Genomic DNA, 15642 nt, shown 5'->3' on the forward strand with positions numbered 1-15642 from the left:
AGCTTCTTGAACTCTCTTCCAGCTTCAAACCAAGCCACATTTTGCAAGTAACGGCCTGATTAATATATCAGAAGCATTCTCAGTTACGTTGCCTACAGAAACTGTTGTAGCCCATCCACTGCTTTTATCACTGTCACGGTTCCTCTGAGCAGCATGGTTCTTCCTTGGTCTAATACGCTTTCCAATCAGAGACACGGAGGTTGGCACCAATACTCGTTGCCCTCTGGGCAGTTGTTCATAGTATTCTCATAGTATACCATTCTCATAGTATACTATTCATAGTATACCATTCTCTGGCACATTGGAAGGGGCCACCGACTGAAAACTGAGAAAGGGAGCCCCAAGGATTTATGGGGGCCCTGGTAAAAGAACTAATGAAATACCCAAGCAGCAACCTTCATTGGAGTCAATAGTTTCCCTCCTATTTATAATACCTTTCCAACACACCGTTTGAATTCGGTGCACCTGGTAAATTCATTGCTTAAGCTCTTCCCACATAGCCTCACTTCAGAGTCAGTCGCGAATCAGACTGCACCCGGTCAATGTATTCAATCAAGGGTTCTCACATCAATTATCGCCATACTTCATTCTCCAAAGATCAGTGTGCCTTCTTTAGCCTAGTAACGTTAAAGTATATTTGTTTGGATATATTGTACTTTAAGGTAGGTTACTTAAAGTGTTGACTGGAAATGAAGTCACCATAAAAAAAAATCCCTGGCTCCAGGTGACAGCATTTTTTTTTTTTTTTGTCAGTAATGTATCTGTATTTCGCGTGCTTATTATTTTCAGAAATAATTCTACCCACCAGTTCCTTGGCGAAAAAAAAGTGTCGGCAGCATTCAATGGAATACTTACCGTATGGTTTCATTGCATCTCCGCAAAACCCATCTTTGCCCATGTGTTTGAACTGCATGACTACACTGTCAAATGAAAGCATGAGGCTGAACAAATTGAAAAAACATTTGGATACCTCGCATCCAGAGAAGAAGGGATAAACACTTAGATTTCTTCAAAAACCTTTGAGAGAAGTCCAACACTGAAACAAATGCTTACTCAAATGTCACAGAAATTAGAGAAGGGTCTTGTTGCATCATACAAAATTAGTAAACTGATTGCTAAAACTAGAAATGCTCACAACATTGGTGAGTCACTTATCCTGCCTTCAGTGTCCATAATAATATCTGATTTCATGAATTTGAGTGCCTGAGAAACATGACTTATGTGAGATTCTGGAACGGAAACAAACTGATGGAAGAGATGTTGTTTGCCAGGAGGATTAAAATGGATACTAAGGGACTGTCTATTTTTGAAGAAGCCAAAAGTTACTTAAGTGAGAACAATATTCCAACAGAGAATATAATTGCTTGTGCAACTGATGGTGCCACTTCTACGGTTGGTTGATGCGAAGGATTCATCGCCCATCTAAAAAGAGTTATACCTTCTGTCTTTACTATTCATCACATCATTCACAGGGAGCACCTAGTAGCTAAAACTTAGGAGGATGTCTCAATCTTTCGCTTTCAGTTGTCATAAAGGCTATAAACTTCATCAAATCCCATGCCCTTCAGGATCGTCTTTTCCAGCGGCTGTGTGAAGAAAATAATGAAGACTTCCGGACGCTGCTGCTGCAGACTGAGGTGAGGTGGTTTTCCAAGGGAAGCTGTCTTCAACATTTTGTTACACTCTGGGACACCACAGTTTCCTTCATGTCTGATTAAGAGCATGTAGAAAGACTCGTTGATGCTAAGGCGGACATATTTTATCTGGCAGATATCTTTCAGAAACTTAATTTGTTAAACAAGACTTTACAGTAACCTTGTAGATTGTAAGAAAACCATTGTTTCTTTCCTTAAGAAACTCTAAGTCTTTTGCCACATTATGGGACGTCGGGAATTTTTACAATTTCCAAACCAGAAGACAATCGCAGAGGCACTGAAGGACGATGACCTTGCAGTTTATGTGAAACATCTCAAGCAGATACATAAGGATATGCAAGAAAGATTTAATGACCTGATAAACCTCGGTATCCCGGATTGGATTTTGAATCCATTTGAAATACAACCCACCCAAGTTGAGGCAGAAATTCAAGAGAGTTTGATTGATCTTCAGAGTGATATAACTGCACGTCGTCAGTTCAGTCAGTTTGAAACAGATTTTTTGGAACAAGAGTAATCTGCCGAATAAATTTACAACATTGTGGGGGTGGGGGGGAAGCTCAAGGATTTTTTATTGCCTTTCCTTCAACATATTTGGTTGAGAGCGGATTCGTCAAAGTAGTTTCCTTGACAAAATCCAGGAACAGAATTGATATCGCAACAAGAGGTGACCTCTGACTGTCATTGTTTAATTTGGAGCCCGATATCATGAAACTTGCAGAAAAGCACCAAGCTCAAGGATCCCATTAGGCCTGATAGATGTTTAATTTCATGCAGTCTTTTTTTTAAGTTTTGTCCAGTATGTCGAAATGTTCAAGTTTTCTTAGTGTCCAATAATAAATGATTTTCTGTCTATCTGTTCGTCTTGTATTCCTGTTTGAAAGGAGGGCCCTGGAACCAGAGAAGAGCTCTTAAGGGGGCCGTGGCCAAAAAACGGTTGAGAATCACTGGTATACAGCATGGAGGCATCTTCCAGTACCTTTCTTAATTTGCTTTCGGTTGACTCAGTTACAGGGGATGTGCCATGTGGTGGACGGATCTCCAATGAAGTTGTAGTTGTCTCACTCAATCACACCCCCACAATGCTAGCTCTCCTGTTTTTACCATATTCAAGTCAAAAGTGGCTTGTTGGTTGTTATTGTAACCCTCTCACAGTAGGCTCATAGTGAGTTAATACTGTAAATAAAAGCTAACAGCAACATAACTCAACAATGCTTGGGAATAATAATGAGAAGGCCATTTCCAATAAATAAACATATCTTGGGTAAATGTGTTTCAGGTAAATACAAAACATAAAAGTTTGAATGTTCCTTTAAGGGAAAGTAGGATTGTTACTTATGAACACTGACCATCCATGCAAATTTAATGTTCGCCAGAAAGCAATAATTTAATTCACACCTTTATAAACTTGGATTGAAGTTGTAGTGACAAAATATTTTAAACTATAACAAACAAAATAAAGAAAGGGGTCCATGACACACATCAGCCTGAAGTGTGAACATAATTGTTGGAGTTCATTGTGTAGTCAATACAGGTTTGCTTCACTCTGTTTACTCATAGTACAGAACAATTCTGCCAGAAACACAGTCCAAACAAAGCATAAATAAATATCCAAGGTGTGTCCAAGGACTAGGTGTATTGAACTTTCTCAAAGATCATTGTGATAACTAGCTAATTAAAAGTTATCCATACATTCTCTTGAGACTATTGTCTGCATGAAGATTTTCTGACAGCCGTATCTGTCCTTCTGAGTGAGTTCATGTTCTTCTACTATGTGTGTTGTCCATTTTCATTTTTTTTCTTCTTCCTCAAACTACTGCACTCTCCCCAGAAAACGGTGACAACCCCCCCACCCCAAATCCTCTAGTGTTCCAGGGCACCTTGTTGGACAAAATGTCAATAAGACAAATCCTATTGGCTATTACAACAAGCCTAACTTAATCAACAGAATGATTATTTTAAACAGCAAAAAAAACTTCATTGTACAATGTAATTAAAAGAACACATTGCATTTCAAAAAATCTGCAGAAAATGAAATGCCCAACAAAACTGTATTAATACAATAAAGCATGATCTAAATTGGGGTATTACATTACAAATGTCATTCCCATAGGAATTACCTTTTCTGCAGTATTAGTTCTTACTTGGTTATCTGCAGGCTTCAATTCAGTATTTTTTGAAATGCTGTTGAAACTCATTTTGTGGAATGACTTAAACAGTTGAGCCAGCATCTAATTCAATTTTAATTGACTTACTGTTCACTTCTGATGTAAGTCATATTGCTCGTCTATAGTAAGTTTTCACATATTCAAATCTCAAGGCTACTCAGTCCTTTGTCCATTTTTTTTTCATCAACAGCATGCAGATTAGTGATCTTTTTGAAGCTGTAACATGACTTTTTTTTTCTTCCCTGCGCAGTCCATTTATTTCTGTCTGCCTGACATGCTTTTGTATGTGTCCTACTTCATGGTATATTCTGCAAGTTTCACCTTTTAAGCCTGCATTGGTCTGGTGTATGTGAGCCCCTGTCACAATGATAACACAATTTGTTTGGCCAGTCCAGTTTCTGCTTAATGCTGCAATTTTGTTCATACTCTTTCATTCCTGACTGCAACTTGCTTGTGCCTCTGTCTGTCTGCTGATACATTGATACAGCAATTTCAACTGCTCTTAAATGCAAGTTGTGTTTTAGTCAGGAGCAGTTTTTGTATGCTTTCCTGTAAGATTCCACGAACTAAATGATCTCTCAGCACATCATTAACCCCTTTACCAAGCTGACAATGCTCAGACAATAACTTTATTTTGGCCATGTACGCAGATTTTGATTCCACTTATGAAACCTAGGCATTATGTATTCAACAAATGTTGGGATTCTCAGTTTTCCTGTGTTACTTTCATGATATCAGCAAGCTCATTTCAGCCTATTTACTTGGATCAGTTAAGTTTCTAAGCAAACTGCGTTTAAATCCAATGCACTCAGGAAAAATTGGCACTTGTTTCTCATAGGCTATTCATTTGCTTTAAAATAGTGCTCAATCCAGTCCGTATACATATTCCAGTTGTTATTTGTGTACTCAAATGCGTCAATCTTTCCGATGTCATGGGTATTTCTGCTTTTTTTAATAATTATCACCTAGTACTCACTGTTTGAGGCCATGAATTCTTCAGTTTCTTGCATTTTTAAAAAAAAACACAACTGTCTCCTTTACTGAAGAGCATGCGCTGCGCAGTTTTTTAAAAAATTTAAATGGCTCACTGTAAAAACTGATCACTACTGTTGTGTTTTGTAATTCCAAAGCATTAAATTAATTGAAAGGAAAAGGTAGGAGTCCAAAATGTGAGTCTAACTTCATGTTTACTTTAAGCGAGGCACGCATGTATCACATGGTAGTGTCATGACATATGCAGTTTCACTTTTTACACATCTCATAATGAATTATTTAAATGAACAAGAATGATTAATCAAACAAAATATTTACAATATTATTCATACTACTGAAATATTAAACACACACCATACTACTTGCTGCACCCACATACTTGTTTTGTGTGTCATCAGCTATGTATCAAAGTATCTGCATGTGCTGTTATGCAATTTGTGCTGAAATGGTTTGAGATTAAGCTTTTTTTGTTTCCTTTCTGTGAAGCCACTTGAAGTTTTACTGTGTTATTAGAAGTCTGATAGTAGTTCTAGCTGTGGTGATGTATGAAAATAAATTCTGAAATTAGAAGTGGATATCAGCATAAGGCACAGAAAAATTTAACTTTCATTGCCATTTTGTTTCTCTTTTAGAAACTAATAGTGGAATAGATGACATGAGGCTTGTCTTGAGGCAGAGAATAAACTAAATGAATATTTTGATATGGAAGAAAGTCAGAAAGAACTATAATGAAGTGACTAAAAATAGTCTCAATGTGCAATATTTTTGGTAATATTCCTTCAGAAAAATGAAAAATAATGCTGTCAGCTTGTATAGATAATTTTGATTGTAATTCTAATGTGAGTAGAAATAAACATTTGAGAGGAAAAAATAAAGATTTGAACATGTATTCACATGGCTTCCTACTTCATGATTTTGCATGAAGTGCTGGGTTAGAAACTTCACAAAAGCCAATGAAACAAATTTAAATTGGTTTCCCTTGAGTCTTGTGACATTCTGCAATCTCTTAAAAGCCAAAAGCAGTCTTCTACATTCCTCTGGAGAGCATAATCCAGCCATTTTTCTTTTCATTATCCTGCCTGCCTCTAAATCGTTTGACTTGTACGTGCTCTGAAGACCGAAAGAAATCACTTGCATCAGCAGCAGCTTCTGATCATTTTGTGGAATTTTTTCTCACCATACACGTAAAGCTCAAATAGAGAAAGTAGGTTAGGAATTGTGATTGTCCACAGTCAATGGAAAATATTTTAGTTTTTTATCTGGTTTATAAATTTTACTTTTCCCCCTGCACCACCCGCCCCCCCCCCCCGCCCCAGATAAGCCGGAGTTTTCCTGCTCAGAGCATTAATGTTTCAGATTTAAGAGCATAGTGATGCAGAGTTAGCGCTACTGCCGCACAACTCCAGTGATTTAAATTTGATCCATACTTGGGGTAGGATCTGATAAATTTGCATGTTCTCCCAGTGACTGAGATTTCCTCATACTCTTGTTTCTTTTCCCCCATCTCTTGTACTGATTAGGAGATTAATTAGCTGCTCTAAATTTTCCCTGTGTAATGGGTGACAGGAAAATGTTGGGCTGTTGGGGGTGGTGGTGGCTCAAGTCTGATGGATACGCAAAATAAAGTAGCAGGTAAAGACCTCTGGATGAGCTGAATGGCATAATGAGGAATTTTAAAATGAAGAGGCAATATCACTGGTATCCAGGGGATATAGCTTAAAAGATAATTGCAAAATTGTAGGTGCAGTGATCGGAGGGAAAAGTTGCATTGTATGCATCTGGAATTTTTTTTCTCTGGTTAGCCTTATTCCTTAAATTACACTTTTCATGTAGAATGCTCTGTTCAACGTTCCAAGTAAAATTTATTATCAGAGTACATGCATGTCACCACAGATTTTTTTTTTCTCTCAGTCCAGTCACAAAATTCTCAATGGAATTGAGGTCTGGATTCTGACTTGGCCACTCCAGGACATAACGTTGTTGTTTTTAAGCCATTCCTGTGTAGCTTTAGCTTTATTCTAGGGGCCATTATCTTGCTGGAAAACAAATCTTCTCCCAAGTCGCGGTTCTCTTGCAGACTGCATTAGGTTTTCCTCCAGGATTTCTCTGTATTTTGCTGCATTAATTTTACCCTCTTCGTTCACAAGCCTTCCAAGGCCTGCTGCAGTGAAGCATCCCCACAGCATGATGTAACCATCACCATATTTCACAATAAGGTTAGTGTGTTTTTGATGATGTGCAGTGTTTGGCATTTGCCAAATATGGCATTTAGTCTGATGGCCAAAAAGCTCAATTTTGGTTTCATCAAAACATAGAACTTGTCTCCCACATGCCTTCTGGCAAACTGCAGCAAGATTTCACATGAGTTTCTTTTTCAAAAACAGGGCTTTCTCCTTGCCACTCTCTCATGAAGCACCTGGGCAACAGTTGTTGTATGTGCGGTCTCTCCCATCTCAGCCACTGAACCTTGTAATTCCTCCAGAGTGGTCGTAGATCTCTTGGTGGCCTCCCTTACTAGTCTCCTTGCACTAATCCCTTCACTCAGGTTTTTGAGGACAGCCTACAGATTTACAACTGTGCCATATTAGACCATAAGACCATAAAACATTGGAGCAGAATTAGGCCATTCATTCCATCAATTCTGCTCTGCCATTCCATCATGACTGATTCTGGATCCCACTCAATCCCATACACTTGCCTTCTCGCCATATCCTTTGGTGTGCTGGCCGATCAGGAAATGATCAACTTCCGCCTTAAATATACACACAGACTTGGTGTCCAGCGCAGTCTGTGGCAGAGTATTCCACAGATTTACTACTCTCTGGCTAAAAAAAATTCCTCCTTGCCTCTGTTCTAAAGGGTCGCCGCTCAATTTTGAGGCTGTGCCTTTTTAGTTTGGATACCCCCACCATAGGAAACATCCTCTCCACATCCACCCTATCTAGTCCTTTCAACATTCGTTAGGTTTCAGTGAGTCCCCCCCCCCCCCATTCTTCTAAATTCCAGTGAGTACAGGTTCAAAGCTGCTTCCCATATGTTAATCCTTTCATTCCCAGAATAATCCTCAAGAACCTCCTCTGGACTCTCTCCAATGACAACACATCCTTTCTGAGATACGGGGCCCAAAACTGTTGACAGTACTCCAAGTGCGGCCCAACTAGTGTCCATAACGGCTCAGCATTATTTTCTTGCTTTTACACGCTATGCCCTTTGAAATAAATTCCAACATTGCGTTTGCCACCTTTACCACAGACTCAACCTAGAAATGAACCTACTGGGAGTTTTGCATGAGGACTCCTAGGTCCCTCTGCACCTCTGATGTGTGAACCTTCTCCCCATTTAGATAATAGTCCTCACTATTCCTTTTACCAAAATGCATTATCATACATTTCCCAACACTGTATTCTATTTGCTACTTCTGTGCTCATTCTTCCAATTTGTCTAAGATGTGCTGCAATCACATTGCTTCCTCAGCACTACCTACCCCTCCACCTATGTTTTGTATCTTCTGCAAACTTTGCCACAAAGCCATCAATTCCATTATCCAAATCACTGATAAACAATGTGAAATGCAGCGGTCCCAATACTGACCCCTAAGGAACACCACTAGTCATGGGCAGCCAACCAGAAAAGGCCTCTTTTATTCCCACTTGCTGCCTCCTGTCTGTCAGACATTCCATTCTCCATGCCAGTATCTTTCCTGTAACACCATAGGATTTTATCTTGTTAAATAGCCTCATGTGTGGCACCTTATCAAATGCCTTCTGAAAATCCAAGTAAATGACATCCACTGCCTCTCCTTTGTCCACCCTGCTTGTTACTTCCTCAAAGAACTCCAACAGATCTGTCAGGCAAGATTCCCTTTAAAGAAACCATGCTGACTTTGACTTATTTTGTTATTAGTCTCCAAGTACCTCAAAACCTCATCCTTAATGGACTCCATCACTTTCCCAACCACTGAGGTTAAGCTAACTGGCCTATAATTTCCTTTCCTGCTGCAATTGCATTGCTTCCTCAACACTACCTAACCCTCTACCCATCTTTGTATTATCTGCAAATTTTGCCACAAGGCCATCAATTCCATTATCTATATCATTGACAAACAATGTGATAAATATTCCATTTCTTGATGATTGACTTAACTGTATTCCAAGGGATATTCAGTGACTTGGAAATTTTCTTGTATCCATCTCCTGATTTGTGCTTTGCAATAACCTTTTGGTGGAGTTGTTTCAAGTGTTCTTTTGTCTTTGTGGTGTAGTTTTTGCCAGGACACAAACTCACCAGCAGTTGGACCTTCTGGATACAGGTGTATTTTTTTTTTAAACTGCAATCAATTGAAATGCCTTGACTGCACACAGATCTCCATTTAATTATGTGACTTCTAAAACCAGTTGGCTACACCAGTGATCATTTGGTGTGTCATATTAAAGGGGGTGAATACCTGTACAATCAATTATTGTGTTTTATATTTGTAATTTAAATCACTTTGTAAAGATCTGTTTTCACTTTGACACTAAATCCACTGATTCAATGTTGTGAAAACTTCCAAGGGAGTGAATACTTTTTAGAGGCACTGTATAAGTAAATAGCAATAAATAACAAGCATGAAATAACAACACAAGGTACTTAAATGAGTGCAGCTATCCCCTTTTGTTCAAGAGCCTGATGGTTGAGGGTAGTAATTGGTCTTGTGCCCAGTGGTGCGAGTCCTGAGGCACCAGTACCTTCTACATGATGGCAACAGTGAGAAAAGAGGATGACCTAGGTGGTGAGGATATTTGACGGATGCTGCTTTTCTATGGCAACAGTTCATGTAGATGTGCTCAATGGTTGGGAGGCTTTTACCCTTGATGTACTGGGCCGAATCCACTACCATTTGTAGGATTTTCTGCTCTAAGGCATTGGTGTTCCCATACCAGGCCATAATGCAGCCAGTCAGCACACTGTACACCACACAGCTATAGAAGTTTGCCAAGGTTTGTGATGGCATACTGAATCTCCACAGACTCCTTAGGAAGTAGAGGTGCTGCCACGCTTCCTTTGTAATAATATTCAAATGATGCATCCAGGATAGGTCCTCTGAGATGGTGACACTTAGGAATTTAAAGTAACTGACTTTCTCCACCTCTGATTACTGGCTCATGGATCTTTTGGTTTCCCTCTCCTGAAGTCTACAATCAGTTCCTTGGTCTTTTTGATGAGGTTGTTGTTATTACATCACTCAGATAAGTTTTCAATATCCCTCGCGTATGCTGATTCATCACCTCCTTTGATAGAGCTCTCAACAATTGTGTCATCAGCAAACTTGTATATGGTGTTGGAGCTGTACTTGGACCCATGCTCTACTCACTTTATACCTATGACTGTGTGGCTAAGTGCACATCCCTGTGTTGCTCCTGTGCTGATAGATTGTAGAGGAGATGTTTTTGCTAATCCGAACTGCCTGGGATCTACAAGTGAGGAAATCCAGGATCCAATTGCACAAGTGGGTATTGAGGCCCGGGTCTTGGAGTTTACTGATTAGTTTTGAGTAGACGGTGGTGTTAAATGCTGAGCTGTCATTGATTTAAAAAAAAAAAAAAAATTCTGATGTATGCATCTTTACTGCCTAGATGTTCTAGGATTGTGTGAAGAGCCAACGAGACAGCATCTTCTGTAGATCTGTTGTTTGGGTAGGCGAGTTGGAGCGGATCCAAGTCACCATTCAGACAGGACCTGATGTGCTTCAACACCAGTCTCTCAAAATACTTTATCACCGTGGATGTAAGGGCAACTGGGTGATTGTTATTTAGACATGTTACCACACTCGTCTTGGGCACTAGTACAATTGAAACCTGCTTGAAGCAGGTGGGCACCATACACTTATTTTCTCTCTCATTCTCAATTGAGTCTGTCTTTATCACTATTATATCTGTAGACAATTCTATTTCTTTGATTCTACACTATATTCGTAGCAAAATTGTCAATTTGGTTGGGTTGGTTCATAAGACATTTTTTTGCCCTCTTTGTACATCTCCCAGATGCACTCTAGAGGGCACCATACAGTTTATATCTTGAGGAATCACTGGTGAAAGTTGAGGACGGGATTTCTTGACTTCAGTAATTAATATTTTTACAAAGACTAGAAGCTAGTAATGTTTTTTACAATGGTTTGTTGAAAGCTGTTTCTCTTTAAACTTAAACTCAAAACAAGATGTATAGAGTGGTTTAATTCCATTTAAAGTAGTTACATATAATAAGCCATTAACTATTTTAGAGCTTGATTTGTGCTTTTGTCTTCAATGACCAAAAAGACTTGATTAGCTCTTTGTCCATTTGTGTTGTAGTAAAAAGACAGATCCATAAAATTTAATGACACTAATGTTGGCAGAATCTCATGGTGATAAGTAAGTGTACAGGAGCGAAATAGATAGGCCAGTTAAGTGGTATCACAACAACCTTGCTCTCAGTGTCAGCAGGACTAGGGGACTGATTGTGGACTTCTGGAAGGGGAATTTGGAAAACCTCACAGCAATCCTCATTGAGAGGTCACTGGTGGAAAGGGTGAGCAGCTTCAAGTTCCAGAGCAGCAACATGTCAGAGGATGTCCTGGGCCCAACACATTGATACAATCATGATGAAGGCATACTGTACTTCATTAGGAGTTTGAGGTATTGTGGTATGTCACCAAAGATGTATTGTGGAGAGCATTTTGACTGATTGCATCATGGTCTGGTGTGGAGGCACCAATGCTTAGGGTCATGGACGCTTCAGAGGATTGTAGACTACCAGCTCCATATGGGTACAAGCTTCCTAACTGTCAAGGACACCTTCAAAGTGTGATGCATCAAGAAGGTGGCATCCATAATTAAGAACCCTCACCATTAGGGACATGCCTGAAGTCCTACACTCAATATTTTATGAACAACTTCTTCCCCTCTAATATCAAGTTTCTGAATGGCCCATGAACACTGCTATTCCTGTTTTGCACTATTTATTTATTATGTTGTAACTTGTATTTATTTTTTCCTCTGCCTACACTCTACTGCTACAACAGAACAACAAATTTCATGACTGATTTCAGTGACAGTAGACCTTCTGATATTGGTGAATAAGAATTGCATGAAGCATTGCTCCAAAAAAAACTAGCGGAGATTAAGTTGATTTAAAAGTTTGAAATTATCATTTAATGCATCTATGATTACAGTCATCGGGAAAGTGCAACTTCCTTTCCAAGCAAAAACCATGCCAGTGGCTATATGCACCAGTACTTTCAATGCTAATCGAACTTAGTGTGCCAGCTCCTCTTACTCAGCAGGAGTAGCAGACTTCTGAATGACATGAAATATAATTAACGCTATAGCACTGGGATTTATATCTGTTGGTATAGATCTATTCACATTTTAACCTCCAGGTCGCTTAATATAGAAAAAATGGATTGAATTGGGGGTTTGTTGCTTATATAACTCAATTAAAGCAGCTCAGGTTCAGTATGATATGGAGGCAAAGATAACAAAAGCAAACAGTTACAGCCAGTAAAATCTCTCTACAATTCAGTGTTATTTCTGGTTTGAAAGTGAAAATATTCATGGATTTTCAGATTCTGTGAATTAGATTTTTTGATATTTTCTCCATTTTTGTATTTCCAAAGACTGTTAAGATCAAATGTGAAACAAAAAAACTCAGCATCTTGGACAGTAACTTTATTTCCAGTACTTCTCTTAGAGCATGATAACAAGCCCTTCCAGCCCAATAAATTCTCACTGGCAATTACACCCATGTGACCAATTAACCTATGAACCCCCAAGTCTTTGGAATGTGGGAGGAAACTGGAGCACCCAGAAGAAACCCATGCATTGTGGAGAGGATGTACCAACTCCGTGCAGTCAGCTGTTGAATTGAATCCAGATCACTGTCACTGTAATAGTCATAGTCATACTTTATTGATCCCAGGGAGAAATTGGTTTTTGTTACAGTTGCACCATAAATAATAAATAGTCATAGAACCATAAATAGTTAAATAGTAATATGTAAATTATGCCAGTAAATTATGAAATAAGTCCAGGACCAGCCTATCGGCACAGGGTGTCTGACCCTCCAAGGGAGGAGTTGTAAAGTTTGATGGCCACAGGCAGGAATGACATCCTGTGACACTCTGTGCTGCATCTTGGAGGAATGAGTCTCTGGCTGAATGTACTCCTGTGCCCAACGAGTACATTATGTAGTGGATGGGAGACATTGACCAAGATGGCATGCAACTTAGACAGCATCCTCTTTTCAGACACCACCGTGAGAGAGTCCAGTTCCATCCCCACAACATCACTGGCCTTACGAATAAGTTTGTTGATTCTGTTGGTGCCTGCTGCCCCAGCACACAACAGCAAACATAATAGCACTGGCCACCACAGACTCGTAGAACATCCTCAGCATTGTCCAGCAGATGTTAAAGGACCTCGGTCTCCTCAGGAAGTAGAGACGGCTCTGACCCTTCTTGTAGACAGCCTCAGTGTTCTTTGACCAGTCCAGTTTATTGTCAATTCGAACCCCCAGGTATTTGTAACCCTCCACCATGTCCACACTGACCCCCTGGATGGAAACAGGGGTCACTGGTACCTTAGCTCTCCTCAGTTCTACCACCAGCTCCTTAGTCTTTTTCACATTAAGCTGCAGATAATTCTGCTCACACCATGTGACAAAGTTTCCTACAGTAGCCCTGTACTCAACCTCATCTCCCTTGCTGATGCATCGAGCTATGGCAGAGTCATCCGAAAACTTCTGAAGATGACAAGACTCTATGCAGTAGTTGAAGTCCGAGGTGTAAATGGTGAAGAGAAAGGGAGACAAGACAGTCCCCTGTGGAGCCCCAGTGCTGCTGATCACTCTGTCGGACACACAGTGTTGCAAGCACATGTACTGTGGTCTGCCAGTCAGGTAATCAAGAATCCATGACACCAGGGGAGCATCCACCTGCATCACTGTCAGCTTCTCCCCCAGAAGAGCAGGGTGGATGGTGTTGAACGCACTGGAGAAGTCAAAAAACATGACCCTCACAGTGCTCACTGGCTTGTCCAGGTGAGCGTAGACACAGTTCAGCAGGTAGACGATGGCATCCTCAACTCCTAGTCGGGGCTGGTAGGCGAACTGGAGGGGATCTAAGTGTGGCCTGACATAGGCCGGAGCAGCTCCAGAACAAGTCTCTGCAGGGTCTTCATGATGTGGGAGGTCAATGCCACTGGTCTGTAGTCATTGAGGCCGCTGGGGCGCGGCATCTTCGGCACAGGGACGAGGCAGGACGTCTTCCACAGCACAGGAACCCTCCAGGCTCAGGCTGAATACATGGCGAAGTACTCCACATAGCTGAGGGGCACAGGCTTTGAGCACCCTGGTACTGACACCATCCGGTCCTGCAGCCTTGCTTGGGTTGAGACGTTTCAGCTGTCTTCTCACCTGTTCAGCCGTGAAGCCCACCGTGGTGGTTTTGTGTGGGGGAGGGGTATAGTCATGAGAGCAGGGTGGGGGACTGTGAGGAGGGGTAGGAGGGGAGAGAGTGGAACATGTGTTGACTGGGGGCCGACAACAGATGGCTCATGTGGGGGATGGGCAGGGGTCACAATGTCAAATCTGTTAAAGAACAGGTTAAGTTCGTTGGCCCTGTCCACACTGCCCTCAGCTCCTCTGTTGCTAATTTGCCGGAACCCAGTGATGGTCCTCATCCCCCTCCAGACCTCTCTCATGTTGTTCTGCTGGAGTTTCCACTCAAGCTTCCTCCTGTACCTGCCTTTAGCCTCCCTGATCCTGGCTTTCAGGTCCCTCTGTATTGCCTTCAGCTCCTCCCTGTTTCTATCTATAAACACCCTCTTTTTAGCGTTCAGGATGTCCTTAATGTCCTTTGTCACCCATGGCTTGTTATTTGAATAACAAAGGACAGTTCTTGTCGGAACAGCATTACGCTAACCACTACGCTACAGGTCTGTGGAAAGAGAAACATTAAACTGTAGAATGAGTTATTTTGCACATAAATAAAAATCTTTCCAACCTTTGAAATATTTTTTTCTTCAGAAGAACAGTAAAATTTAGAGATGTGAAGTAAGTTCAGTGGAATAAAGTTTTTTTTCTTGTTTTATTTTCAACACCCTTCTGTATCACTCAGGTACTCATTTCATGATCAGCACAATTCTGATTTTTTTCCTGATATAGTAGTGTTAAGCCTTGCAAATAAATTATGGAGTGCATCATTGAACTCTTCCTGAAGAAAAGTATTAGCTATGTTGCTGAGGTATTGCTCTTGTTTTTTGTATTAAATGATGAACTGTGTTTTGTTCATAATTGGGGATTCCAAAAACAGATCTATTCTGAATGTACTTCAAAACTCATTTTGTCTTTAAATATAAACTTTATGTATACTTATTTTGACTTGAATTGCTTTTCTTTTAAGTTTGCAGGGCATTAGTAGATGAAATAGACTGGGCAGTTAAGAAAGTAGATCCAAAAAAGACAATTCAAGTGGGATCTTTTCGAATTAGTCCTGATGGCTCTCAAAAACCAAATGAGGTATGTATATTGTTTATTATGCATAATTTATAGCCATTTATCCAAACAGCAGTGGTCCACAAATTTGGTAACCTTAATCACATAGGATAATAGAATATGAATTAACTTTATCCTTGGGAAATGGACATTTTTGGTGATGTGTGGAGTGGACTTGAATATGTGAAGAATATAAAACATTCAAAGTACCTTAAATAAGAGAGAAATCCCAAATTTACCCTTCCAATACAACATTTACAACTCTTCAATTTAATAGAATTATAATGGACAATTAAAATTACATTCTCTATTGGTGA

At 40.1% G+C, this 15642-nt stretch overlaps 1 protein-coding gene across 1 annotated transcript in view; it reads left to right on the forward strand.

Annotated features, from left to right (window-relative positions):
- LOC140194784 (protein canopy homolog 1-like) overlaps window positions 1-15642 on the forward strand; it is an 89105-nt gene that overhangs the window by 41690 nt on the left and 31773 nt on the right. The window contains exon 2 of the mRNA XM_072252064.1: window positions 15234-15349. Coding sequence (XP_072108165.1) covers window positions 15234-15349 — 116 coding nt within the window. The remainder of the gene's footprint in view (window positions 1-15233; window positions 15350-15642) is intronic.

Source organism: Mobula birostris, chromosome 3 (genome assembly GCF_030028105.1).
Source record: "Mobula birostris isolate sMobBir1 chromosome 3, sMobBir1.hap1, whole genome shotgun sequence".
Classification (NCBI taxonomy): Eukaryota; Metazoa; Chordata; class Chondrichthyes; order Myliobatiformes; family Myliobatidae; genus Mobula; species Mobula birostris.